The sequence below is a fragment of the Trichomycterus rosablanca genome, chromosome 27 (genome assembly GCF_030014385.1).
Source record: "Trichomycterus rosablanca isolate fTriRos1 chromosome 27, fTriRos1.hap1, whole genome shotgun sequence".
In the NCBI taxonomy this organism is placed as follows: Eukaryota; Metazoa; Chordata; class Actinopteri; order Siluriformes; family Trichomycteridae; genus Trichomycterus; species Trichomycterus rosablanca.
Window position 1 is genome coordinate 10,785,211 of NC_086014.1, and position 27,316 is coordinate 10,812,526.

The 27,316-nt window shown below is 44.1% G+C and overlaps 1 protein-coding gene across 3 annotated transcripts in view; it reads left to right on the top strand.

Annotated features, from left to right (window-relative positions):
• The first annotated feature begins 11,613 nt into the window (after positions 1-11,613).
• The window catches only part of tle3b (TLE family member 3, transcriptional corepressor b), a 38,072-nt gene continuing 22,369 nt past the window's right edge, over positions 11,614-27,316 (top strand). For 2 of the 3 annotated variants that reach the window (XM_062989963.1, XM_062989964.1), the window contains exons 1-7: positions 11,614-11,996; positions 12,489-12,615; positions 14,160-14,260; positions 15,206-15,269; positions 17,345-17,389; positions 26,166-26,228; positions 26,453-26,557. In XM_062989963.1, coding sequence (XP_062846033.1) covers positions 12,592-12,615; positions 14,160-14,260; positions 15,206-15,269; positions 17,345-17,389; positions 26,166-26,228; positions 26,453-26,557 — 402 coding nt within the window. In that variant the 5' untranslated portion in view covers positions 11,614-11,996; positions 12,489-12,591. The remainder of the gene's footprint in view (positions 11,997-12,488; positions 12,616-14,159; positions 14,261-15,205; positions 15,270-17,344; positions 17,390-26,165; positions 26,229-26,452; positions 26,558-27,316) is intronic. The other variant, XM_062989965.1, reaches the window with a different exon arrangement.

Consider the following 27,316-nt stretch of genomic DNA (forward strand, 5'->3'; position numbering starts at 1 on the left):
CCACCACCATGCCATGTCACCTAAATAATACCTGACCATTGAAGAACAGGGTGAAAGCAGGCTATAAAGATATGTAGAGAAACAGATGGACTACAGTCAGTAATTGTAGAACTACAAAGTGCCTCTATATGGTAAGTGGAGCTGATAAAATGAACAGTTAGTGTCGAAACAAGGAGGTGGTTTTAATGTTATGGCTGATCTGTGTATTCCACCATATTCACTAGTAATGTTAGAATTCACCACTGTTCTCATTAGTGTGCCCACTGTTTGTTTGACTGATTTTGTTCTTTTAGATGGTTATAAAGCTACAACCCTCCAGAACCTGAGGTTGACACCCCTGATCCAAAGTCTGGAAGATCTCAAACACCGAACAAGCCTGCTATTAACAGTAGGCTAATATTTAATCTATCACTATGTAAAACTGGAATCAGCTGGATTATAACACTCGGTAGGAACTGATCCTCCAACACATCCACACTGTCTGTCAGTACCGTTATAGAGTGCTCAGGCTCATCAGGGCTTAAAAGCATGATTGGCTGGGGAGTGATGGAAGCCATCCAAGCCTCTCAGAGCGGTGTATTCACAGTGTCAAGCCCTCTGTTGATAGGCTAATCAACGTAAATAAGGCTACAATTACAAGTTGGTCAAATAGACGATCGGGCTAATTGGATCTCTGGGATTTTAAGCTGGCTGGTCAGTCTGACTATAATACAGAGTATACAGAGCGCCTAATGTTGTTCATTAGTTTATATGGTCATCTTCTGTAACAGGGTGAGGGTGAGGGTGAGCCTGAACACTGGGTATATTGCTTATCCTGGACGGGGCATACTGCCAGGGCATTCTACCTGCTGTATAATATCATCATATAGTTGTATAGTTACTGGATGACAATGAAGCAACGGGAATGGCTGTTTGTCCTCCGTCTCATTGTGCAGGTGCCACTGATCAGCCAAAAGAGCCCGGCTGATAGCAGAGCTGAGATTCAACATTTGTGTTGTGCTGGCATGCAGTACCAGCATCACTACGACCTGGGGTCAGACCTTTGTTTTACTCTCTGTCTTTTTAGTTTTCAGTATAGGTGTAATTGAGTGAATGGATATGTGATGCCCTGCACTGGACTGGCACCTCTACAAGTGCTTTCCAGCCCATGTGGCTATATTTATCACAATAGCATGACATTTCTGTCTGTTGAATTTAAGGTCATGCACATTCAACAGGTTTCTGACCTCTCCCTTCACAGACTGAGAGTTCTCTGGGTTCCCTGAATCTTTTAACAATATTATGTATAGTAGATGGTGAAAAACCTAAATGATCTGCAATCTTAGGGGTTTGTGCATGTACCCATAATACCCATGAGGCATAACATAATGGCCACCTTCTTAATATTGTGTTGGACCCCTTTTGCTGCCCCATACGCAACAAACTGTGATGCACTGTGTATTCTGACACCTTTCTATCAGAACCAGCATTAACTCCTTCAGCAATTTGAGCTACAGTAGCTCGTCTGTTGGATCGGACCATCGGTTCGTTCCCCATGTGCATCGATGAGCCTTGGCCGCCCATGACCCTGTCGCCGGTTTATCACCGTTCCTTCCGAGGAGATCGAAGCTAACCCACATCCCCTCCGACACGGGAGCAGCAAGCCGTATGCATCTTGCCACCCACACATTGACGAGTGTGGAGCCACCTAGCGTTGCGTGCGGAGAGACACACCCTAAGAGCACTGCTTCCTCATCTAATCAGCCAGCAGAGGTCGTAACTGCACCATTCTGACAGAGAGAGACCCACTTCCGACCTTAGTCCCACCCATCTGAACAACAGGCCAATCGTTGTTCATACAGGTGACCAGCCTCGGTCGGTAAGGCAGAGCTGGATTCGATACGACGTACTCGAGATCCAGCTCCAAGCACCTGAGCAGCCCCTTGGACCACTTTTGATAGATACTGACCACTGCAGACCGGAAACACCCCACAAGAGCTGCAGTTTTGGAGATGCTCGGGTTAGGGGTAGGGTTAGGGTTAGGGTTAGCCATCACAATTAATGTTTACTTGGTGCCTAATATATCCCACCCACTAACAGGTGCCGTGATGAAGAGATAATCAGTGTTATTCACTTCACCTGTCAGTGATCATAATGTTATGCCTGGTCAGTGTATATCACCTACATATTTTGTGTATTCTTATTTCAATGTTTCTTTACAAGCATTAGAATAGCATAAAGGGATAAATAGTTGAAGTTAACTGTGATGTCATAAAGAAACGGTTGTTATTTAGAATGGAACTTGCTTTGTTCTGCATTAAGCTGTTCTCCACAGTGAAAGCGGTCTTTAGCCGTACATCCCACAACATTAACACAGTGACCTTTGCTTCCTGCATTGCTGCTTTCTGAAGATTCTCCGAACGTTCTTGGCTTCCGTTATTTCACCTCTAGACAATAAGCACGTCCATTTTCCTCCCCGCAAAGGTGCGCCGATTTTACTCGCCGGCCTCCGGGACTCGGAAACGTGTTTCCTTGGAAACGGGGCAGAGAGGCCGTCGAGCTCTTGTGACCCGAACAACAAAAGAGCGTTGACCTTTCTCCCGGCGCTAAAAAGCCTCGACAGAAACCCGGCTCTTGATTTGTCTCAGCGGGGCACGTTACAACCACAAAGCACGGTCGGGTAAAGGGAGTGAAGCCGAGTTCTTTCTTTTTTTTCACGGCGGCTTCTGTGAAACACAGTAAACAGAAGTAGATTTTTGGAAGAGGCGGAACTACAATAAGGGGGTTGCTACGTTGGGTAGGAAGTGGCAGCATTAAGGGATGTGAGATTAGAGTGTGCTAACCACTTAGCACCAGTGTGTGTGTGTGTGTGTGTGTTAATGAGACTCTTAGGACGGAACAGAAGTGACTCCTGTTTGCTAACTCGAGAGGAAGTGATACCACGGTCTCGCTAGGGCTTTTCTATTGGACGAGTGGTTACCCCGACAACTCGGGGAGAACCAGGGTGACAGGGTTAACTGTCATTCACGGGTAGTAGAAAGACCCACAATGGCGTCCGTTAGGTAGATGTCATTGTGTATTCACTGACTGAAAGACCGGGAGTCAAACATTAACCAGTAACCACCCTGTCGTTTTGCTTCACACTTCGGGGATTGTCCTCCTGGGACAATTTGGCAGACGCTTTGAAGTATCCACAATAGGCAGGAACAGCAGGCCGAATCAGGTGAGCCGAGAAGACAATAGAAGAATGCGACCAGTCAAAGGGAAAGAAGACAAAGTGTCAGAACAAAATTAGCACCACTGAAGTGCGTTACACACGCAGGATCGTCTGTGAAAGCCACTCGTCGAGAAAGCAGCTGTGAAAAGCTTTTTAAAGAGCAATTTTACGGCTAGAGAGGAGCGCTATTGTAAGCTCTGCTGTGAAGTATACAGACGCCGGTGGGTATAAGTATGCACGAGTGTCTCCACGTAGGTGTTACAGGTGTGGATGGAGAGCAGCTGAGCCAGCTCATAATGCCGCTTGGCATCGTAAGTGCTGAAGAGGTGCTTCACACCTTCGGCCCGACGTTCTCCCCACTCGGCGAGGAGCACTGGACCACTTTGTTGACCCGCTTTCAAAAACTTAACACTCGTGTCTCCATCAAAAATAACACCACCTTTCCAAAGACACGTACTCTAGGCGTTGTTTCGATGACTCTGGCTTTATGAGCAGAGCTTGCTGAAATGAATTTTAAACAAAGTATTTATGATTTGCATGTAAAGGACCTGGTTTGGTTAAGTTGACCATTTCGGTCAGTGATGTTCCCTGTTCTTTTTTCTTTGAAGCCACGTTTTTTTGTCTTCTGTATACACAGATCAGCCATAACATTAAAACCACCTCCTTGTTTCTACACTCACTGTCCATTTGATCAGCTCCACTTACCATATAGAAGCACTTTGTAGTTCTACAATTACGGACATACAGTGTATCACAAAAGTGAGTACACCCCTCACATTTCTGCAGATATTTAAGTATATCTTTTCATGGGACAACACTGACAAAATGACACTTTGACACAATGAAAAGTAGTCTGTGTGCAGCTTATATAACAGTGTAAATTTATTCTTCCCTCAAAATAACTCAATATACAGCCATTAATGTCTAAACCACCGGCAACAAAAGTGAGTACACCCCTTAGTGAAAGTTCCTGAAGTGTCAATATTTTGTGTGGCCACCATTATTTCCCAGAACTGCCTTAACTCTCCTGGGCATGGAGTTTACCAGAGCTTCACAGGTTGCCACTGGAATGCTTTTCCACTCCTCCATGACGACATCACGGAGCTGGCGGATATTCGAGACTTTGTGCTCCTCCACCTTCCGCTTGAGGATGCCCCAAAGATGTTCTATTGGGTTTAGGTCTGGAGACATGCTTGGCCAGTCCATCACCTTTACCCTCAGCCTCTTCAATAAAGCAGTGGTCGTCTTAGAGGTGTGTTTGGGGTCATTATCATGCTGGAACACTGCACTGCGACTCCAAGTTTCCGGAGGGAGGGGATCATGCTCTGCTTCAGTATTTCACAGTACATATTGGAGTTCATGTGTCCCTCAATGAAATGTAACTCCCCAACACCTGCTGCACTCATGCAGCCCCAGACCATGGCATTCCCACCACCATGCTTGACTGTAGGCATGACACACTTATCTTTGTACTCCTCACCTGATTGCCGCCACACATGCTTGAGACCATCTGAACCAAACAAATTAATCTTGGTCTCATCAGACCATAGGACATGGTTCCAGTAATCCATGTCCTTTGTTGACATGTCTTCAGCAAACTGTTTGCGGGCTTTCTTGTGTAGAGACTTCAGAAGAGTCTTCCTACTGGGGTGACAGCCATGCAGACCAATTTGATGTAGTGTGCGGCGTATGGTCTGAGCACTGACGGGCTGACCCCCCACCTTTTCAATCTCTGCAGCAATGCTGACAGCACTCCTGCGCCTATCTTTCAAAGACAGCAGTTGGATGTGACGCTGAGCACGTGCACTCAGCTTCTTTGGACGACCAACGCAAGGTCTGTTCTGAGTGGACCCTGCTCTTTTAAAACGCTGGATGATCTTGGCAACTGTGCTGCAGCTCAGTTTCAGGGTGTTGGCAATCTTCTTGTAGCCTTGGCCATCTTCATGTAGCGCAACAATTCGTCTTTTAAGATCCTCAGAGAGTTCTTTGCCATGAGGTGCCATGTTGGAACTTTCAGTGACCAGTATGAGAGAGTGTGAGAGCTGTACTACTAAATTGAACACACCTGCTCCCTATGCACACCTGAGACCTAGTAACACTAACAAATCACATGACATTTTGGAGGGAAAATGACAAGCAGTGCTCAATTTGGACATTTAGGGGTGTAGTCTCTTAGGGGTGTACTCACTTTTGTTGCCGGTGGTTTAGACATTAATGGCTGTATATCGAGTTATTTTGAGGGAAGAATAAATTTACACTGTTGTATAAGCTGCACACAGACTACTTTTCATTGTGTCAAAGTGTCATTTTGTCAGTGTTGTCCCATGAAAAGATATACTTAAATATCTGCAGAAATGTGAGGGGTGTACTCACTTTTGTGATACACTGTATGTTGCTCTACATACCTTTTTAACTTTTTAACTTGCTTTCACCCTGTTCTTCAATGGTCAGGACCCCCACAGGACCACTACAGAGCAGGTATTATTTAGGTGGTGGATCATTCTCAGCACTGCAGTGACACTGACATGGTGGTGGTGTGTTTGTGTGTGTTGTGCTGGTATGAGTGGAGTTTTTAAATACCGTGTCCACTCACTGTCCACTCTATTAGACACTCCTACCTAGTCGGTCCACCTTGTAGATGTAAAGTCGGAGACGATCGCTCATCTATTGCTGCTGTTTGAGTCGGTCATCTTCTAGACCTTCATCAGTGGTCACGTGGGCAGCGTTGGCTGGATATATTTGGTTGGTGGACCATTCTCAGTCCAGCATGGACAGTGAGGTGTTTTAAAAACTCCATCAGCGCTGCTGTGTCTGATCTCATACCAGCACAACACACACTAGCACACCACCACCATGTCAGTCACTGAATAATCCACCAATGACCATATTTAAAAATTACATTTTGTTTGACTATTTTGTTTAAGGAGGGAAATTATTTTTAATTATTAATTATATGTGGCCTGTCAGTGTAGGATAATGTTTTTGTTTAAAAATAAAATGACATACTCGTGTTGTGCTATTTGGCAGTAATTGGCCGTACTGATGACAACAGACTAATGCTCCACAGGTTGTGCAAGGGCTTTCAGGCCTTCATTGTGGAATTAAAGCAAATCCGTCAGAGCAGATAGGATTGGACTGGACTCCCTAAAGAGATGGCCTATTCTTTTCCCATCATCACTGGCAGCTTCCCATTAGCAGCGTGGGATTAGCAGACTTAGATCCACCACTGTGGAGCCCTTTTATATGGATATATCATCCCAGTGATGTATGCTGATGTATGCTAAATCTGTTGGCAGTGAACGAATTATCACTGACATTGTCACCGCTACTGTTCTCAAGATATAGCTATGAAGCTATTGATGTTGGAGAATTTGAATTTCAGAGAGCTTATTGGCTCTGTTCCTTTCCTCCTTTTTAGCATTCGCCGAACAACAGGGCCTGCAGCCAAACCTCCTCGTGTTTTTTCTTCCTCTTTGCATTGGTGACAGTGCTCATGTCTGTGTTTGTCTCCTTTGATAAGGCCTTTCATCCTGTTTGCATTGATTGCCGTTTGACGAGTCGCCCTGATACGCTGCAGCCTATTCAGGGCCCCGAGCGGCATACTGGCGCTATTATGGACGTGAATGTGTCTCTTTTTAGAGCTGCAGCCCACGAATGAAAGCATGTCAATAATCCCAAGACACCGGTGCAGCACAATGCAGACATGCCACGCAGAGTCAGGCCTTCTTTTCTGCTCCACTACCGGGCAAATCAGGCGAGGAGCAGCGAGAGAGTCGAGAAACGTTCCTCCCCTGCTGAGAATAATCCTACTAGCTATCATTTAGAGCCACATTAACATGCAAACTCACTTAAACTCTTGAGTAGAACCGAGACGGAGCCGTGAATAACTCGCAGGTTTGCCAAAATGTACTTAAATCAAGCATTAGTATTTAGAATATCTAATCAAAAATGCAAACATTGTTTTTATTTTATTTTATTATTTATATCAGCTCCACTTACCATATAGACGCACTTTGTAGTTCTACAATTACTAACTGTAGTCCATCTGTTTCTCTGCATGCTTTGTTAGCCCCCTTTCATGCTGTTCTTCAATGGTCAGGACTCTCCCAGGACCACCATGAAGGTGGTGGTGCGTTAGTGTGTGTTGTGCTGATATGAGTGGATCAGACACAGCAGCGCTGCTGGAGTTTTTAAATACCGTGTCCACTCACTGTCCACTCTTGTAGATGTAAAGTCAGAGACGATCGCTCATCTATTGCTGCTGTTTGAGTTATCTTGTAAACCTTCATCAGTGGTCACAGGACGCTGCCCACGGGGCGCTGTTGGCTGTATATTTTCGGTTGGTGGACTATTCTCAGTCCAGCAGTGACAGTGAGGTGTTTAAAAACTCCAGCAGCGCTGCTGTGTCTGATCCGCTCATACCAGCACACAGTAAAAAACACAGTATGTAAATATAATTTATTCACTTACATTTAATACCCAGGACAGGGGATATTTTTATTTTAGAAAATATTCATTCATTTGCTTTAACTGCTGTTTCTGGTCAGGGTTGGGGTGGGTCCACCATGTGGAACAGAGCACTAGTGGCAATTTAGAGCTACGTGTTGTTGTGACGGGGTTAAAATCAGACAGCCCAGAGAAAATCCACACAGGGAAGACCGTGCCAAGAGGTGCGGGTCGAACCTAGGACCCATTTTCCTTTAAGGCAGCCACACTACCAGATATAATACTGTCACCTTCTGTGTTTCTATCTTTTTTTTCTCAACAGGAACTCACCAAACTGTCTTTAAATCTGGCTACGATTGCATAACTACATCAGACGCCTGAAGGAATACTGCCAAGTCAAGTTTTTACAATGGACATTGTCTCAAAGCAACTTTACAGAATCCAGGACCAACAGACCAAAAACCCCTGCTGAGCAAGCCGAGGGCGACAATTCGCATCATGTACATGAATTGATAACATTTCACAATGTCATCATCATGTATTTTGCCATAAAATGATGCACTGTTGAATGTTTTAATAAACAGAATAAACTCTAATGTCTTGTAATGCGCAGCGGGCACAGGTCGTCGTGTTGACGGTACTACTTATCGACCTTCCTGACCACCCCATGTATCACCACAGGCAAAAAAAGAATATACATAATGTTGTTTAAATACCTGGTTATCAATGCACATGCTGGAGATGCTGGACATCATGGTGAGGTTATGGGTAATTAGAAGAACGGGATGGACAGATGACCGCCACCCTTCAGCTGGAAAAGTCAAACTCTGAATAGAAACCCATTATTTTTCCTTACAGTATTAAATTGCTTTGCATGAAATGTTAAATATATGTAGGGATGGAAAGGGGTTAGTTATGTTTCCTTTGGGTACACCAGTCCATCTATCTTTCAAAATGTACTATCAAGTGAAATGAAAAGACAGAGTTTGCTGCCGCCTGGCACCCAGAGTTTCCAAGTGGTGTCGAACACACTGCAGCTTAAACAGGATTAAGCAGCACAGTTTTTAATAGCAAAATGCTTATGCTGTCAGGTTTAATGTGTTTTTACTACAGTATATTGAAATACTGTATTATAATATAGTTGTTAATCCTTCAATATAACTTACTTTTAATACCAATGGAAATAGACATGTAGAATTAGATCTAGGTGATGTGGTGCTCTATTAAACCTAATATACTACTCAATATAAATAGTTTCACTAGTGTGTATGCGTGTGTGTGTGTGTGTGTGTGTGTGTGTGTGCGTGTCTGCCCGAGATCACATGGTGAAAGTTTTACAGCATCTGGGGTTTCTGTGTAAATAAACAGCGCTGGGGTCTCCATTACATGTAGGTGCTGGTTTCCATTTGTTTGCACTAATAGCACCTACTATTGAGGAGAATAAAGGGCTTTCCACGAGAGATATGATAATTATGTAGCAGCTTCTCTCTCACACATATTGAATAGTTGTGGCCGTAATCATGAATGAAAAGCAACTGCAGTGAAGGGACAGATGTCTGGACTAAAGTCCTGATTATGTGACGTCCAGTAGTTCACTCACATGCATGCTACATTCAGAATTATGAATTAAGTAGTATAATAAAAACACTACTGTACTGAAATATTGTGTATACATTGTGTCAGTTCATTGCAGGGTATTACACACACACAGTGTTCCTAAATTTTATGATCTAATGCGGCTCTGGTTCAGAATAAATCGGTCACTAAAAATATATGAAACATTAATACTTTAATAAGCAATTCACTTTTTGTCCCATCAAGTACCACATAATGGAAGAGGGTACTGTCTGTGGTACGTCTCATTCACATTTGCAACTTACTGGGGGTTTAAGGGCCTTACTCAGGGGCCCAACAGGGGTAACTTGGCAGTGCTGGGATTAAACTGGCAACATTTTGGTACTGGATCAACAGTCCAGTATCATAACCATTGCCACTGAAATCAAAACAAGTACAGTTGTAAGTAGGTAAACGTGTGCTGTCCCACAATGGACTGACATCCAGTCCAGTGTTTATATCCACCTTGCACCCAGTGTCCTAAGATTGGCTACAAACCCATCACAGTCACAACCAAAATAAAAACAAACTGAATGAATGTTAAATGTCTGATAGCTACACTACAAACCTACTGTTATATATTTATTATACTGTATATTACCACACACTAATAACAGCCTGATGGCTCTATGTGACCTAATTACTTTTAGTCCATTGTAGTACAGCTAATAAAAAGACTAGACTAGAATCACTCTAAAAAAGTTTACTAATTGACTCAAGTAGAGGCGAAATTCAACCACCCAATCACAGACTAGCATTTAGAGGGCGGACCTTCTGCGATTGGCCAGTGGTGGGCGAGCGTTTGTTTTAACATGTACCTGAGCCAACGACAGATAATATCGATCAAAATTGTAACCAGTTCACTCCAAAAGGAGGATTTTTTAAGTGTCCGTCCTAGCGTTGCATGGGCGGAGGACTGGCAGCTGAAAAACCGGACTGTCCGACCTAAAGCCGGACGGCTGGCCACCCCACTGACAACGTGCACATCCAATGACTACGTCGTAATACCAGCATCACTGTTGATTTAATAATACACCTTTATTTGTCATATATGCATATACACATGTACAGCACAGCGAAAGTCATTCTTCGCGTATCCCAGCTTGTGTTCGGAAGCTGGGGTCAGAGCGCAGGGTCAGCCATCATGCGACGCCCCTGGAGCAGACAGGGTTAAGGGCCGTGCTCAAGCCAAGGGCCCAACAGGCGACAACTGTTCCATCATATTACTGATATTATTCCCAGAATTGCCCGTACAGTCTGTGTTGAAAAATGCAAAATGTATTTAAATGCAAAATAAAATGAAGGTAATTTCACTGCATCATAAAGCATAAATGTGGAATCAGACTGGCATTGTGCTCAGATGAGAAGACAGTTGGCAGCCATGTGCCAGGGTCTGAGCCGAATAAACGCTTTGTTTAGCGCTAATACAAATGCAGACGTGAGTTAAAAAAAATCTAACTGATATTTAGCCCCTGCTAGCTTTTTTTCCCCCTCTTTTGTTTTACGCACGGCTCTTTTTTACCACATGGTAGTGACAGATTGTTTGAGCTGGAAGGAAAAGCCATTCGGAGCTAATTAAGCAGCCATTCCGGGCGCTATTCGCAGGGAGAGAGAGAGGAGCGGCCATTTGTCAGCGCTCACCCCTCGTGGGCTTGAGTGACAACGCGCTGCTTGGCCTGACAAGCCTGGGTGCTCGGGACCAATCAGATGCGCGTATGGAAATGAGCCTGCTTTGGATTGGTCAGGACCCCACGTGGGGGTGGGAGGGCAGGATAACGCTGATTGGTGCAGACATGACGCGCCTGTGTTGTTGTTGTTGTTGAGCTAAGAGCATGAATCGGGCTTGATTTTACGGATTTATTTATTTGTTTCGGTCATTAGGAATATGGAATATCTATTATTAGTATATATTTAGGTGCTAAATGTGAATAAAAACACTAGCGCAGTGTGTTAGTGCAGACTAACCTAAAACAAGAGTATTATATCAAGTTTAGAAGCCAGATGTGATTCAAAATAGCACATCTGCATCAAAACAACCTGTTTGCTATTTTCCTGTCACACTGATCAACCGCTTCGGTTGCTAATTTCTCCTTTAGAACGAATTTCAGTCTCTCTTTGTAAGCTGTTCGTCTAAAACAAGCTCAACTCCAAGATGGCGAGCGTGATGTCAGATATGTACAGGCCAATCACAAAGCAAGGCGGAGGAAACCCCCACGTGGGGTGGGCGAATCCGATTGGCGCAGCGAGATAAACTCCTCGCTGTGTTTTGATTGGACCGGTTGAATCCTGGTGTCAGTGGGCAAGGCTGTGTGTGGTAGGTACGGAGAGCGGTGCGGAGTAAACCGGGTGAAAGCGAGCGCAGGAGACACGCACGGGTCCCGGGATCAACTCTTCTCTTCGTCGTTGAGCTTCCCGACGAGCGATTGATGTGGATTTTTTGAATCGTAACGGTTACTCGTGATCAGAGGGTGCCGACTTTGATGTTTGAAGTTTGAAATTTAAAATTTGAATCGTTGCTTTATTACGTCGGAAAGGATTCGACCGTTGGAGCTTTGGACCGTTGGAGTGGAAAAGCGCCTCAGCCGTCCGGAGTCGTTTCAGTTCTTGGAATAAACACGACAAAACACGACAAAACACGAAGGCAGCACCTAGGGGACGGTTCGGACGCTTGTATTTCAGCGCTGGGGGAATATCTGTCTTCATTCTGTCTCATTTGAGGAGTATTTCACCCAGACAAAAGGTATAACACCGAGGATACGCTACTGAGAGAGAGACGGAGGTTTGGTTGTATCGCCCTGCTGTTTTGAAACCTGTTATCGAAGCGCCATGTATATATAGCCTGTAGACCAAATTTCGGTCTTTATAGCGAGCGGACGGGCTGCACTGTCGCCTCACAGCAAGGTTCGACCCCCAGGTGGAGGGGTCTGGGTCCTTTCTGTGTGGAGTTTGCATGTTCTCCCCGTGTCCACAGTACACAGTGCAAGTGAGGTGAATTGGAGGTACTAAATTGTCCGTGAATGTGTGTATCACGAATGTAACCGAAGTGTGTAAAACATGACGTTAAAATCATAATAAATAAATAAATACATGTTTCACGGACCGATCAATCATCGTAAAGTAAAAACAAACAAGATCTGAGTGAAGTATGAACCCAAACAGGAAGCTTTGATTGGCAGGACGTTTACATTAGGCAATCCGGCCAACGTGTTTTTATTTCGACTGTTTGTATCAGGATCGTGAGGTTAACTCGAACAGGAAAGCTGGGCTGGGTGGAAGGAGACCCTGATCCGATACACCTCCAATACACCCCACACATCGGATAGGATACACCCAAGATGTATCCACAGGGCCGGCATCCGGTGAGTACACAGGTTCAATGATATATATAACGTATGCGTGCATTTATTTTTCTCTCTTTATCTCATAAACCGAGCTGATTACCTTTCTGAGATGTTCACGTTGCTGTAGTGCGCATGTGTAACCGCTCTGAGCACCAAAAGCCCCTCAGTAGTTCTTGTTCAGGGCTAGAATAAACAAAGGAACCCTTCTTGGTCGTGTTTGCTACGCCCGGGCGCACACCAATTGCCCGATTATGTTCAGAATGAAAATACTCCACCAGCTCAAAGCAAGACCAAGACCAAGACCAAGACCAGGCGTCTGAATGTGGTCTGATGATCTGAGGCAATTTTGTACACTAGTACACTACAAGATCCTCAATTAGGGTTTTTGGTTTTTTGTTTTGCTGAAGGAACCTAATAAAGGGTCTGTCTAGAGTTCCCTTCTGTTACAGGACTCCAGGAGAACTCTAGAATGTCTGTTTGAGCTGCATCTATATGGTTCTTCTAATAATAATTTACTAACTAGAACCCAAACCCTTATGGAACCAACTTACTTTAGTGTTTTTGGTATTGATATTCATGTCTATATTTGTTCTTCAGATAGAAATAGTCGACCTTCATCAGTAAACATCTAGTGAACTTTTTGGAAGCTAGTATTCTCAGATCCCAAGCTGTTTAGGACCTTCCAGTGGTTCCTTAAAATGGTTTAGCCAAAAACCATTTGCCTTCCAAAGGAAACCATTAATGTTCAGAGGTATTAAAGTACGAATGGTTCGACCAAGAACCCGAAATCGTTCATTAGTGTGAAAATGTTGAGCTGCAACCAGAATCTGTAACCATAAACACAACACAAGGAGAACCTTAAGTGCTGAAAGTGCTTTATCTTTCCTGGAGAGTAGATAGAAAGTTGCTGACAGTACAAATTTGTCCAAGCGTTAAAGTAAACGTGCATTCATTCTTTCATATTGTTTAGTTAATTATTGAGTGCTTAAATATATTTTGTCTTGATTTGTAGTACCATTATCAAATGTTTTGTAAGTCTGTATTTGTACAAAACACTTATAAACTTGCGAAGGGTTTCCTAACATAGAACCCTCAACCATCCGAGGAACTGTTTTCTAAGAGAACGAGAAAGAAGAGGCAGAATAAAAATGATGAAGGTGGTGGAAACGGTGACCATCTTTCTCTAAGGCCGTTAGACGCAGTGACCCATCCATGTGCAGGAATATACAGTTGAGTGATGGCAGCTATTCCCACCAGCCCAAAACTGACTACCGGATTGAGCTCCAGGGGACCGCGCGGCCGCGGCTCTGACAGACTGCTCTCCAGCCCCGCGAGATGAAATAATTTCAAAGAATCAGGCAGCATGAAATGTGTTATTGACACCATGGGCGGTTATTTCCTCGAGTCACATTACTCACTCTCAGTGCACGGGAGTCTAATGTAAAGATCGGGGTGATCGTTTCGGTAACGACAGCAAGCCAGAGTAGTCTCGCAGGCACGGCCTGGAAGTATCGGTTGACTTTGGAACAGATTGTGTGAGCGAAATGATCTCGGTGTTGCAGGCGCCTCATCAACCCGGTCAGCCTGGGTTCAAATTCACAGTGGCGGAGTCCTGTGACAGGATCAAAGATGAGTTTCAGTTCCTGCAAGCACAATATCACAGGTGAGCACTTACTTATGTCTTCAGACTGATAATAATACAAATATAATAATAATATAATATCTATTTAGTATCTCATAGAAATGTTTACGTTAGTATTTACTTTGATGTAACTACAGATTTCTTACTGTGGCTTTCTTGTCTTGTTAAGCAATTTCTAGGTAAAAATAAATATTAGGACACTATTCTAGTCAAACATGTTTTAATGCACCTTGTGCGCTTGGGTGGCTTTATGGCATATTATGTAAGTCTTAAAATGTACTGTGGCACCATGGGTAAATGCCATTGCACCCACAGTGCTGCAGCAGCGACTTTGGGAATGCGGGTAGATGAAGAACTTTGGTTGTTTGTACCCTTTTCAAGTGAACACATAAAAACTAAACTATTAGTGTAATTATAATCTAGCCTGTACGATGTTTTTGACATTGATTAATAGTTTGTCTTTTATTGCAGTTACCAGTCAGTTAAATTTCCATAATTCAGATCTTTTTTTATTGCTCTCAAATTTGCTTACGGGCGGCACGGTGGCTTAATGGGTAGCACTGTCGCCTCACAGCAAGAAGGTCCTGGGTTCGATCCCCAGGCGAGGCGGTCCGGGTCCTCTCTGTGCGGAGTTTGCATGTTCTCCTCCGGGAGCTCCGGTTTCCTCACACAGTCCAAAAACTTACAGTCAGGTTAATTGGAGACACCGAAATGCCCTGTAGGTGAACGGGTGTGTGTATGTGTGTCTGCACTGCGATGGACTAGCGTCCCGTCCAGGGTGGTACTGTGTGCCTTGCGCCCATTGAAAAGCTGGGATAGGCCCCCCCCCAAACCCCCCCACTGCGACCCTAATTGGATAAGCGGATAAGAAAACGAACGAATGAATAAATCTGCTTAAGAATGATGTCATTGTTTTTAATGAAGTAGCCTTAACCATTTTGTTTATTATGTTCTGCTTTATTTCAGTCTCAAGGTAGAGTACGACAAACTGGCCAACGAAAAGACGGAGATGCAGCGTCACTATGTCATGGTAAGGCCCCGTATGCTGTGTGCCATGTTATCAGCATGTTCTCCAAAAGATCAGAGCCAGAGTTCAGCCACACAGGCTAATGTTTAGTGTTTACGATTCTCGCTTATCTTACTGATAGTGTTTGCAGTGATAGTTTGTGAGGATCAGTTGTGATTAGAGGTACGTGTGTGTGTGTGTGTGTGTGCTTATATTGTGAAATGCCAGCGGGGTCAGAGTTTAGGACCGGCTACAATTCATCTCGTTCTGAATTACAACCTGACATGACGGTGTCTGTAATTCTGTAATCCATGTACAGTCGGTGTTACAGACCTGTGTTGTCTAGCGTAGTTAATGTTGTACTTGAGGGGGTAGGTATGGTTTAATCTTGGTGGCAGTGTAAACAATTCAAATTCTTAGTAGATGTCTATCATTATGCTGCTGGAAACGATCGATTTAGAATGATAGTACTTATTGGCTTACTGTTCGCCCTTGTTTGGGTTTTTTTGGGGTTTGCTTTGCGAGTGGACAGCAGTTCCTGCAGTCTGAACTGTTTTAACCAGCCGTTCTTATCTTATTTGGCCATGCAAGGATTGACGTGACATGCCAGTACGTTTGTTAAATATTATTTTTCGTCGGAATGCAGGCCGTAGGAGATAAAAGGCCGGTACTAGATAAAGAGTCTGATGCGGACGGGAGGGGTTATTCTCACTGACCGCAGGAAAATCAGCTGATGCGAGTTACAGATTAGATGTACCTAACTAGAGTCTCATGTTTTAAAGTGCTGCAGTACAGTTAAAGTAAACATGGGTGATCTTATATAAAATAAAATAAATGAGCGTGGCAGGCTGCGTCCCAAACCGCATACGTGCACTAATCACAATGTCACGGTAGGAACTCGGGTGGCACGGTGGCTCAGTGGGTAGCACCGTCGCCTCACAGCAAGAAGGTCCAAGAAGAGTTTGCATGTCCTCCCCGTGTCTGTGTGGGTTTACTCCATGTGCTCCGGTTTCCTCCCACAGTCCAAAGACATGCAAGTGAGGTGAACTGGAGATACTAAATTGTCCATGACTGTGTTCGATATAACCTCGTGTGAACTAATGAACCAGTTACGGTCATGAATGTAACCAAAAGTGTAAAACATGATGTTATAATCCTAATAAACAAACAAACAGTAGGAATTCTATTGGTTCTATAGTGTACTCATTTAAATCTGGAAGCTTTTAGGTTGGAAAGATGATCATAAAAGTGTTGCAGTACTTTGTCTTGTTATAATAAAGCAAACGAGGTTCATAAGAGGTAATTTATGTTAAAATAAAGTGTCATTTATGTTATTTCGCAACCAGTAAACCCACATTGATATCCAGGTATTTTAATGTTGGTTGTAACTATTATCCCAACCAGTTACATTCTGGTTAGACAGAATGTGTGGAACGTACTCGATCTGTATCTCTAAAGCCTCCACACTGTAACCGGTTTATTTAAAAGAACGTTAGAATGCACCGTTTGACCAAAGTAGCTGGTTGTATAGAAGTCGATAAGATCTGAGGGTGGTGAGTGGAGATCCGATTGCAGCAGGAGGAGATTGATTAAAGTGTAAACAAAGTGTGACTCATTGATAAACCAATATCTTCTGTCTGTGTGTGTGTGTGTGTGTGTGTGTGTGTGTGTGTGTGTGTGTGTGTGTGTTCTGTTTGTGACTCATCCCAAAACCATCACAGCTGGCATGCATCCGCAGCGTGGGTCCTGATTTGTGACTGCTATTTGTTCTCAATCAATGCCGATTTTTGCTAATTGTATCGTTACTGGCTGAAAGTGCCTGACATTTAAAGCGCGCTTCCACTTCACACCGACATGTCACCTTGAAAACAGGAACAGGCAGCAGCCTGCATGTCGTGATCATTTCTCTTCACGCTAATGTGTGTGTGTGTGCCTGACATAATGATTCAGTCATTATAGTAATGTCAGGACGCATATTCTTCCCCTCATTCCTTTGTGTTTAGAGTAGCTATGCTTGTACTGCTAAAACGTTTATAGTACTGTTGCAGTGCTGATGTGTGTGTGTGTTTACTAAATCATATCCATTTCTTCTCTTGCAGTACTATGAGATGTCGTATGGACTCAACATTGAAATGCACAAACAGGTATTTAAGCTCAGATTTTCATCAGCTTAATGATGGTGTTTGTATGTAAGGAATAGATGAACCAGTTGTGTACAAGCATAAGGAGATATATGACATGAAGCAGAGGCACATTTGGAGACGTTGTGGACTAGCAGTTCTTCATGAGTAATAACATGAAGGCATGAATGCCGATCTACAATCAATATATATAATAATTGGTATACAATGATTAGGCATAACATTAAAACCACCTTCTTGTTTCTACCCTCACTGTCCATTTTATCAGCTCCACTTACCATATAGAAGCATTTTGTAGTTCTACAATTACTGACTGTAGTCCATCTGTTTCTCTACATCCTTTTTAACCTGCTTTGACCCTGTTCTTCAATGGTCAGGACCCCCACAGCACCACTACGGAGCGGGTATTATTTAGGTGGTGGATCATTCTCAGCACTGCAGTGTGTGTTGTGCTGGTACGAGTGGATCAGACACAGCAGCGCTGCTGGAGTTTTTAAATATCGTGTCCACTCACTGTCCACTCTATTAGACACTCCTACCTAGTCGGTCCACCTTGTTGATGTAAAGTCGGAGACGATCGCTCATCTATTGCTGCTGTTTGAGTCGCTCATCTTTGAGATCTTCACCGCTGCCCACGGTGCGCTGTTGGCTGGATACTTTCGGTTGGTGGACTATTCTCAGTCCAGCAGTGACAGTAAGGTGTTAAAAAAACTCTGATCCACTCATACCAGCACAACACACACTAACACACCACCACCATGTCAGTGTCACTGCAGTGCTGAGAATGATCCACCACCTAAATAATACCTGCTCTGTGGTGGTCCTGACCATTGAAGAACAGGGTGAAAGGGGGCTAACAAAGCATGCAGAGAAACAGATGGACTACAGTCAGTAATTGTAGAACTATAAAGTGCTTCTATATGGTAAGTGGAGTGTAGAAACAAGGAGGTGGTTTTAATGTTTGTGATGGGGTTTAAGCTGGAGGTTGAAAGCACAGACGGAACCATGCGCCGGATCATGTGTCGCTCGTAAACGCTTCGGTAACCACGTCCACATGGAACGACCAGCACGTGGTGGATGGGTGGTGTAGCGCGACCACAGTCGTGTCTTGTGTTCGTTCATTGTGAAACTTTGCAACGTTTCGGCTCATGCAGCTTTGAAAGGAAAGGGGAAACGTGGGGTTTTGTTTTTGTGTGTTTTGGAAACAAAGTGTAGTTTATTTATTTGAACTGATCGTGCCAAACTTCAAGAGAAAATTGTCAGTGGTGAGACACAACTCATCGCTGCGTGTAAAGACCTGACGCTTGGTGGTGGATCAGTCACCAAACTCGCACTTGTTACTAATTTACCTGCTTGTTGTGGAACGTTTTATAACAGTGTAATCTGAATATTCTGAAAACGTTTAAACTTTTATTTTGTCCCGTCCCAAATAATGTTGGCCAGGTTGAGTATAGAGGTTAATCTGTTGGATCTCACTTAGCGGGTAGATTGCGAGTCACTTGGCAGGTATGCTTAATAAGGGCTTTATTACACTTACTTTGCTCAAGGTTAATGTTCACAGGTATGTGTGTGTGTGTGTGTGTACAAGGGTGTAGTAGCTCTGCATTTCCTTTAGGCATAGATAATAAACCAGCTAATCAACTGGCAGGTTTGTGAGCTGCTGTTTTATCAATAAAGCTCTCGGCAAGTGAATTTAATCACTGATTCACACACATGGGCGTGAATTAACCGCTCACTACTCGTACAACAATAATGACATTAAGTATAATGTTTCATACGTTAGGTAAAATGGGTGATTAGTATGAAAGGTGTGGCAACTGTCACTGGTCCCTTGACCGATTGTGGTCACGGGGGCTCTGGGCTGACACGTTCAACAGTCCGCTTGATTTTTGGCGGTCATGTGCTATCTCCTGGGTCTTTGCAAAGCTCCTCTGGGTCCATTCTGAGATGTTCTCGGCCCACTTCTGTCTCTGCCTGCCTTTTCTTCTGGATCCTTGGACGGTTCCTTGCAGAATGACCTTCTCAAGGCCGTTGCTTCTTGTGACGTGGCCATACCGTTTCAGTGAGGAGGTCTTCGTATCGTCCGACGACTTGCTTGATGGTGCTGCGATGTGGTCTACATAGGAGATATGCATGACCGTTGTTGCATGCTTAAACAGGCTGCCAATCCAATAGAGGGCAGAACTCACCTAGGGGCAATTTCCAGCAGTCAGTCCTCCTTCCATTTGTTTGTAAGAGGCGCCAACTTCCACTTGCAATTACTGGCGATATATTACTATTCAATCCGAGCGTGTGCATGTAAGCGAGTAAGTGTCCATCCCAGTCAGGTTGCGGCTTAGTGAGTCGTGGGGCGTCGTTAAAGAGGATCGAGTCTGGCTCTTTAATTACCGTGCCTCGTCGGCCTGCCTCGTTATTGTGGCACCCCGCTGATCCGCAGCAGACCACGCTCTTTTCCCGACTTCTTTTTCATTAACTATACTCACCACGGATGCTTTTTCTAGTCTGCGTAGAAGCTTTCACTCGTCGATACGAAGCTTTTACAGAAAGCTGCTTCGTTAAAGGGATCTGTCTGTGTCTGGAGAGACGAAGGAAGAGGGCTCGGAGCGAAACAGAGCTCGTTCACGTGAATAATTCATTGAGGTTTCCGGGAATTGTTTGCCAAGGTGATGATGGTTGACTCGTCTGCCAGCCAAAGCAAACCGGGGCAGGCTTCCTTCGGGTCTCGGTGTGGACGGACGCTTGCCGTATGGACCCACAGCGCAGTTCACGGATCGACTTTTCAGTAGTCGAAGCAGACATTTCTCAGGCTGTAGGCTCATAGATTGAGATGCTGTGTGGGATGAAATAGGTCTGCACCCTGTAGTGAGCGATTCAAGGAAGCACCAGACCAGGAAAGCGCAATCACACTTAGGCTAGGTTATTACCTAACAGAGATTCGGTAACAGTGCGGTGCAAAGAATGTCTGTGTGGTTTTTGGACGGTGGGTGGAAATCCAAGCAGACACAGGAAAAACAGAGCTACTCAAACAGTGACTCGGGGCAAGATCCAAACCTAAGTAATCATGATGCATATTATAGTGTAGCATCTATCCTACCGGGTATTAGGATACCAAGGTGCAGAATCAGCCACACCAACACCTGATAACAGGAGGAAAACCCTTAACCTGTGATCTGCCAAACACCTATTACGATAAAGCACATCCTAACTTAATGCCCTAAATAGACCAGGGAAAGACAAGAAGTACAAATTTCTGGAACCTTAAACGAAATCATTACACAAGACAATGCACGTTCGTTCGTTCGTTCGTTCTGAAAACACCGTGTGGTGCAACTTGGACACATCTTCAGTGATGAACCCAGGATCATAGGGTGTTTCGGGTCTTAGATCATCAGACACCCTCACCTGGGCAACCCAGTCGAGGTTGATCAGCTTCCGACTCGTGTCCAAGTAGCAAGCTATCCCTTTTGAAACACAGCCACCTTGATGCCTTTTCAGCTGCATCACTGATGTTTTTGGTGGCTTTCCTCTCCTGCAATCCTCAAATCCCAAGGAGGCCGAGCGTCCGATGCAGAGACTGCCCTGCAAAGCCCCGGCAGCCGACTTCAATGGGCTCGCCGCGGCTCTTCCACCCATTCCTTGTACACTCCTCCGTGAGCTCCAGATATTTTGCCTTCGGTCTTCCCAGGGGACACTGAGCTCCACTAACACCACCTGCTCAGAAGAGTCTGATGATAACACCGAATCTGGCCCGAGTGACGTCCTTGCGATGTGCTGTGGGAACCTCGACTGCTTTCCTAGGTCGACCTCCAGCTGCCAGTCACGAGCTAAGGCTAACATCCCAGTTGAGGACCTGGGCTCAGGTTGCCGTCTTTCTCCAGCTTCGACAAAGGCGATGTTATGCCTCGTGTGGAGCTGATCGTGGTGCTCTGCTGAATACCAGTACGGATAGTGTCAGCTACTGCCTTCAACACCTGGTCATGGTGCCACCTGTACCTCCAATCTCCCAGGGCTTTTGGGCAGCAGATTAAGATGTGCTCCAGGGAGCCTCTTCCCTGGCACAGGGGGCAAACCCCATCGATGCAAGAACGGTTTTAACCTACCAATGGTGCCAAATTATAAAGATATGTCACATTTGTGTTAAACATGGCATTAAATCCAATTAAATACTTAAATAGATACCAGCCATGACACCAAACAGTCCTGGGTAATTAAAAAAAAAACTATATTATTTCTTGGTAAAATATGAGATTAACCACAAATCCAATTTGAAATTTACCAGTCAAACATGTACTGTAATTATGAAAATGCACCTAAATAATGAGCACCCGTTTTCAGTGACCTTCTGTTCCAGACTTATATTTGCATGGCAAGGTCAGTAGCTCGCTGGAGACTGTGCTTGCAAAATAGGCATTTTAATACAATGGTACGAAGTATTGAATGTATAACAGTGTAAAACATGTCAATCAAAGAGCAATGCTAGTAGAACCAGAGTTAATTCTCATAGTAGGTTGGTTTGGTTTTGAAAACGTTGTTTTAATAACTGTTAGTAAAAGGAATGTATTATTTAACATCTGACCCCCCCACGTTCCTGTGTCTACTGGGTTACACAATGTCTAATAAATCCCCCTATTAAAAGTCTTACTTTATAATACTGTGGGTTTGTATTGACTAAACCCTGATTACTATCTCTAATGAGTCTATAATGAGCTCGACTTTAATACGTTCTATCACCATAGTCAGGGCTGGTTTTAAATGTCTGTCTGTGTGTGCATATGGGGTTTCAGCAGCATCTGGCAGGACTCCCCCCTTCCTGAGTTGGGCTGGTTGGGTTGTGACCCTTGGCCCTGCTCCCAGGAGATAAGCACTCTGGGAAACATAGACGTCAATAAACAGTTAGGGTAGGATTTGCTGCACATTAACAATGGTCTGACATCGGTGCTCAATACAGCCTTTCTGCCTCAGGCCAGAGAGGATTAGACTCACGGGGGTGGAAGAGTGGGTCGTGTTTGTGTGCGCTGGAACGGTTGTGTGGTTTTTATTCAGTGTTATTGGGAATTATGAAGGAAATCGTTTTTAATAGCTTTTTTACATAGATTTAAATCCACTTTAACTGTATTTAAATACCTCAAAGATTATTTCCATCAACACAACAATGAGTGAAAATCTATTGGCTTTAATCATGTTTTCTAGCTGGGGTCTCCGAGACCCCAAACAGATGTGCTGCAACACAATATCAGTATAAAAATCTCAATCTCAAGTATCGAGCTGATTTAAAAACACTATTTTTTGAGCTGTTAAATAGACGCGTGGGTCCGTGGGACCCCAAACAAAACATGAGGGTTAATTTAACTCCATCTCACCTAAAGAAAACATTTCTGACTCCCCCTTAGACCCTAGAAAGATTTCTGTTTTCGTTATTTGTACCTCTCTTCTACTTCCACCGATTTGTGCGAGCTGCACTCTTTGCCATATTTAATCCTCATCAGTGTCTCCCTCCACTCAACCAACGCCAGTAGCAACAAGCAAATGGCTCCCCGTGTGCCACTGAGCGTGTGCGAGCGTGAGAGTGCTCTTCACGGGGTGCTAGACAGCTGAGCACCTGGAATTGTGAAGCCGAGCAAAAAGCCTCCTCAGCGCTCAAGGGCTTCTGTTTTCACAGCCCTATTTTTTATCGCGCCGGGTGACGGAGCAGCACTAAAAGCTTTCAGCACGCCTCGGTAGAAAAGGCCGTTGAATGAGGACCTTAGCACCTAATCGCCACCCTTACCCCCCCCCCTCCCTCCCACTTCCCTTTACCTTATCTGTGTAGCTGAAGGCAAAACCATGGGGGCTTTTTTTCACGTCGCTGTAGCATGGAGCGTGCGCGCTGGCGCTGAGTTTAGCTAGCTTTTTCATCTGTGGTGGCCGATCAATCACGTGTGCATTAGTGGCCTCAACTGAAGATTTGTGGTCTCATGCAAATCTTTATGGAAAATAGTTCGATGTGATGCTGTTCAAGTGGTGGAGAAAAGCTGGGCGGCGTTTTGCATAGATTTTGACACTTTTTCCACAGTAGCTGCACAGAAACTTGGTGGTTTATGTTGTGTTTATCATGAAAATGGACGGGTTCAGGACATAACATGTTTGTTTTAAACTCGCATGGATAATGAAGCACCAAAATCTAGTCTTAATTCTTCAATTCTTTACTTTTCATGAATTTTCGGGGCGGCACGGTGGCTCAGTGGGTAGCACTGTCGCCTTACAATAATAAACCCATATTCAATAGTTTAGTTGCTGTATGTTCCACAAGCCTATTCCTACACTATGTTTTTAATGTGGGCTATTAGTGCTTTAAAACCATTGTTATTTAATGTACTGAGAAACTTATAGGGCAATTTGAACCTAATTCCAGTTATTTTCCTCATTAAATAAAATCATAATCATGATACTGATCATTTATTACAAATTGCTGAATATACTTGTTGTATTCCTCACCCTTAGCATCATGCACGTTTTGTGTTATGTTCAAACTGATCAGTTTGTAATCCACTTCTATAGATTAGAGATGGGACGATCGATCGGCTATGAATCGGTATCGGCCGATTTTTAATCAAAATATGCGATCGGCGATATTTCCTAAAAGTAGCCGATCCGATCGTGTGATATATAAAGATCACGTTAAGTTAACAGCTCAGTGTATTGATCCAGACTTTGAGCTAAGAAGCGCCAACTATCACATCACCATTCATCAACCATCGTACAGAAACCATCGTGAAAGCTCTTCATGACCTAAAATAACATCATTAACGTTGTGCATCATACATACGATGTAATTTTGCTGATTGTAATATTTACTTTAAAAAGATAATTCAACCCGGTCACATCTGAGTCGATTCTATCAGCACGTTATATAAACTCCTGGTTCACTTTGGTAAATCGTGAGCGGTTCTTACTTGTGATGTAGATGAGAACAGAAAACGTTACAGAGCCAATCCGAGGCAAAAGTTTATTCATTAGCAAATTCGTTAGTTCAGGATCATCTGCTGAACTTTTAGCTCCTTAGACGGAACGAGTCTGACGGTCGGTTACAGATCTGTGGTAATAGCAGTTTAATTAAGCTTTTTAATGTAAGAGAGTAACACAGAATGTTCTGTAGTAGCTGGTGTTTATTTAAAACCACGACATTTAATTAATAACAGTAAACACGGAGAGATAACTGAGAAGAGACACTTACACTTCGCGAAAAATGAATCGACTCGTGAATCAATGAATCACTTATAGCGATACTGTGAACAAAGCGTATCTTCTAAAGGCGCACACACAAACACGCGCGGTTTATCTTCACTGTGAGGCTCTTTTTAAGTTTATTTATTTTATTTACTGCTACAACCCCCACCCCCCCACCCCCGATCGGAATCGGCTATCGACCGATGTCCCTGAAAGGAGATCGGAGATCGGAATCGGTGCCAAAAACCCCGATCGGTACATCTCTACTATAGATCATTGGAAAAAATGACTTTTGTTCACGTTGCTATGGTTTTGGCACATATTGTCCCCTCTTGATTTTTGTACACCCCCTTTCTAACGTCAAAACGCCCCCCCCCCCTCCCTTCCCCAAATAGAAGCTGTTAGTCCCCGTCCCCCCTCGCCCCGTTTATCCGCATTAATTGGCTGAGTTGATCTGACGGACAGGCTGAAAATCTGGCTTAATGACCCACCACTGTGTGCATAATATGATTTTGCTGCCTGCTCTGGTCAAACAGAGCTCCAATTTCCATAATGATCTTAGAGCTCGATAGGGCCGGCTCAGTTGCTGGGGCAACCTGGGAGAGCGGCTCAGGAACGAAGGCACCGAGGCTCAAAGGGGGCCCCGGAGGGGTGGGCGTGTGAGTGGATGTGTGTGTGTGTGTGTGTGTGTGTGTGTGTATGGTGGGCAATGCTTACGATTGGGGAAAGGTTATGTATATGTGGTTGTTTCATTAGTACGAGAATGAGTACGCTGGATGCTGGATGGAGTGGGCAACCCACTGCCTCACACCGTACCCCCCTCGTCCCCTTGATTCTTTCAGCATCAAGACAGGGTCAGCACCCTGTCATAGTCCCTCAGGGCAAATCGACCCAGAAATGACTGGAATGTGACGGGGGAGTGAAAGAACCGGGTTTGTTCCTTCCTTCACCTGCTGAGCCATCTGCTCTCTTCTATAATCAATTTGTTCACCGCGTCGCTGTTCATCGCCCCTCTGACACACTTATCTCTCTCTTTCTCTCTCTCTCTCTCTCTCTCTCTCTCTCTCGCGAGCTTCTTGACGCCCCCAAATCTCTCCCCCTTTTTTCATCACTTCCACCTTCTGTGTTGTTCTCTGTCCTCGTGTCCTCGGTGCCCAGTGTCCCGGCAGAGGCAAATGGAGAAATGGTAATTGGACAGCATTACTGTCATCTTGCAGCCTCGAATCAACATTAGCATATTTCACCATCATAATGAAATAATCTGTCTAGGTAATGACTGAAAGCGGTGGAAACCAGATGCTCCTCGGGTTGCTCGTTCTTTCTGTCCCGTGTTCATGTCCGGGACAGATGAACGGTACTCTGCGTACTGGATGACCTGCCAATTCTTATTACGTTTCAGCCAGTTTAATGATGGAATTCTTTAAGTAACCAGGCAATATATCGATGTATAGGGGCACTACAATAATGTCCAGTCCTGCTGGCACTCAATAGTCATAATCTACAGATGATGATGTATTAATAACATGCTTGAATTATATGGTTGTATAATAATCTAATTCTTTATTTCTTTCAGACCGAGATTGCAAAGCGCCTCAATGCAATTCTTGCTCAAATTATGCCTTTTCTGTCACAAGAGGTAAATACATGTTATTATTTAAAGCTTTTTTTAGGCGTTCCTCCTTCTGGGAGACACTGTAGTAGACTTACTCATATTAAGCTAAAAGCTCTTACTTTTCACTGCATTTACCCTCGATTTTGAAAGTCGATATGCTAATGCTTGTCTTGCCCTTGCTGAAACTACTGTATATGCTAATAGTTTGAGGTATTTTTTTTTCTCTCTCCCCTCTTTTTTTAATGCAGCACCAACAGCAGGTCGCACAGGCTGTTGAGCGTGCTAAGCAAGTGACAATGACCGAGCTTAATGCCATCATCGGGGTACGTGGACTTCCAAATCTACCTCTCACCGTGTGTATACCCCTCTTACTCCTTCATTTGACCAGGGATAGGGCGAACCTGCAACCACTTCACTGACCTTGAACTGAACCTGCTGTGAGCGATTTCATCAGCATCGGGCTTTAAATCTTTATCGCTGTACCTAGAAGCTCTCACTGGTCAGAGCAAGTTCGAATTAAAATCCAGCACGAGCTATAACCAGAAGGTCAGAGTTGATTTGTGCAGATTCGCCCTTCGCCATTAATGGTCTGATTTACTTTTATTTACTTTGTGATGTAATTTGACACCTTGTTTTTTTCATGCCATCATTATTCTCGTCGGAGAACGTTAGATTTACTAATCAGCATCGTCACACACAAGCACATGGGCAGTCTGACGTAAAAGTGCTGTGTATGTACGGAGGATTAGATGAACATGGAGAACACACACCAGTCATTAAAGCCTGGTTTCATCTTCCAGTCAGACAGACATCAAAGCATTCCAATGATCAAATAGGTGCTTTGGATGGGTGGGGTCAAAGACTCCACCGGCCTTGTCAGTGGTTGACCATTACAGCTGTGCAAATTGGTCTGGGTGAAGCTTCAATATATGGCAAATTGTAGCCAGTTGAGTTTGTACTATGTGGTTTGGGACACAGCATCTGGTTAAAGTAGAATGTGTATTAACTATCGGTGCAATATTAGCATACACCTTTCTATTGGTCGGTGTTCTATGGGAAGTCGAGCACATCTTATGTTGTATGTAGCTAGGCACTCTGTGGCACAGCAGTAA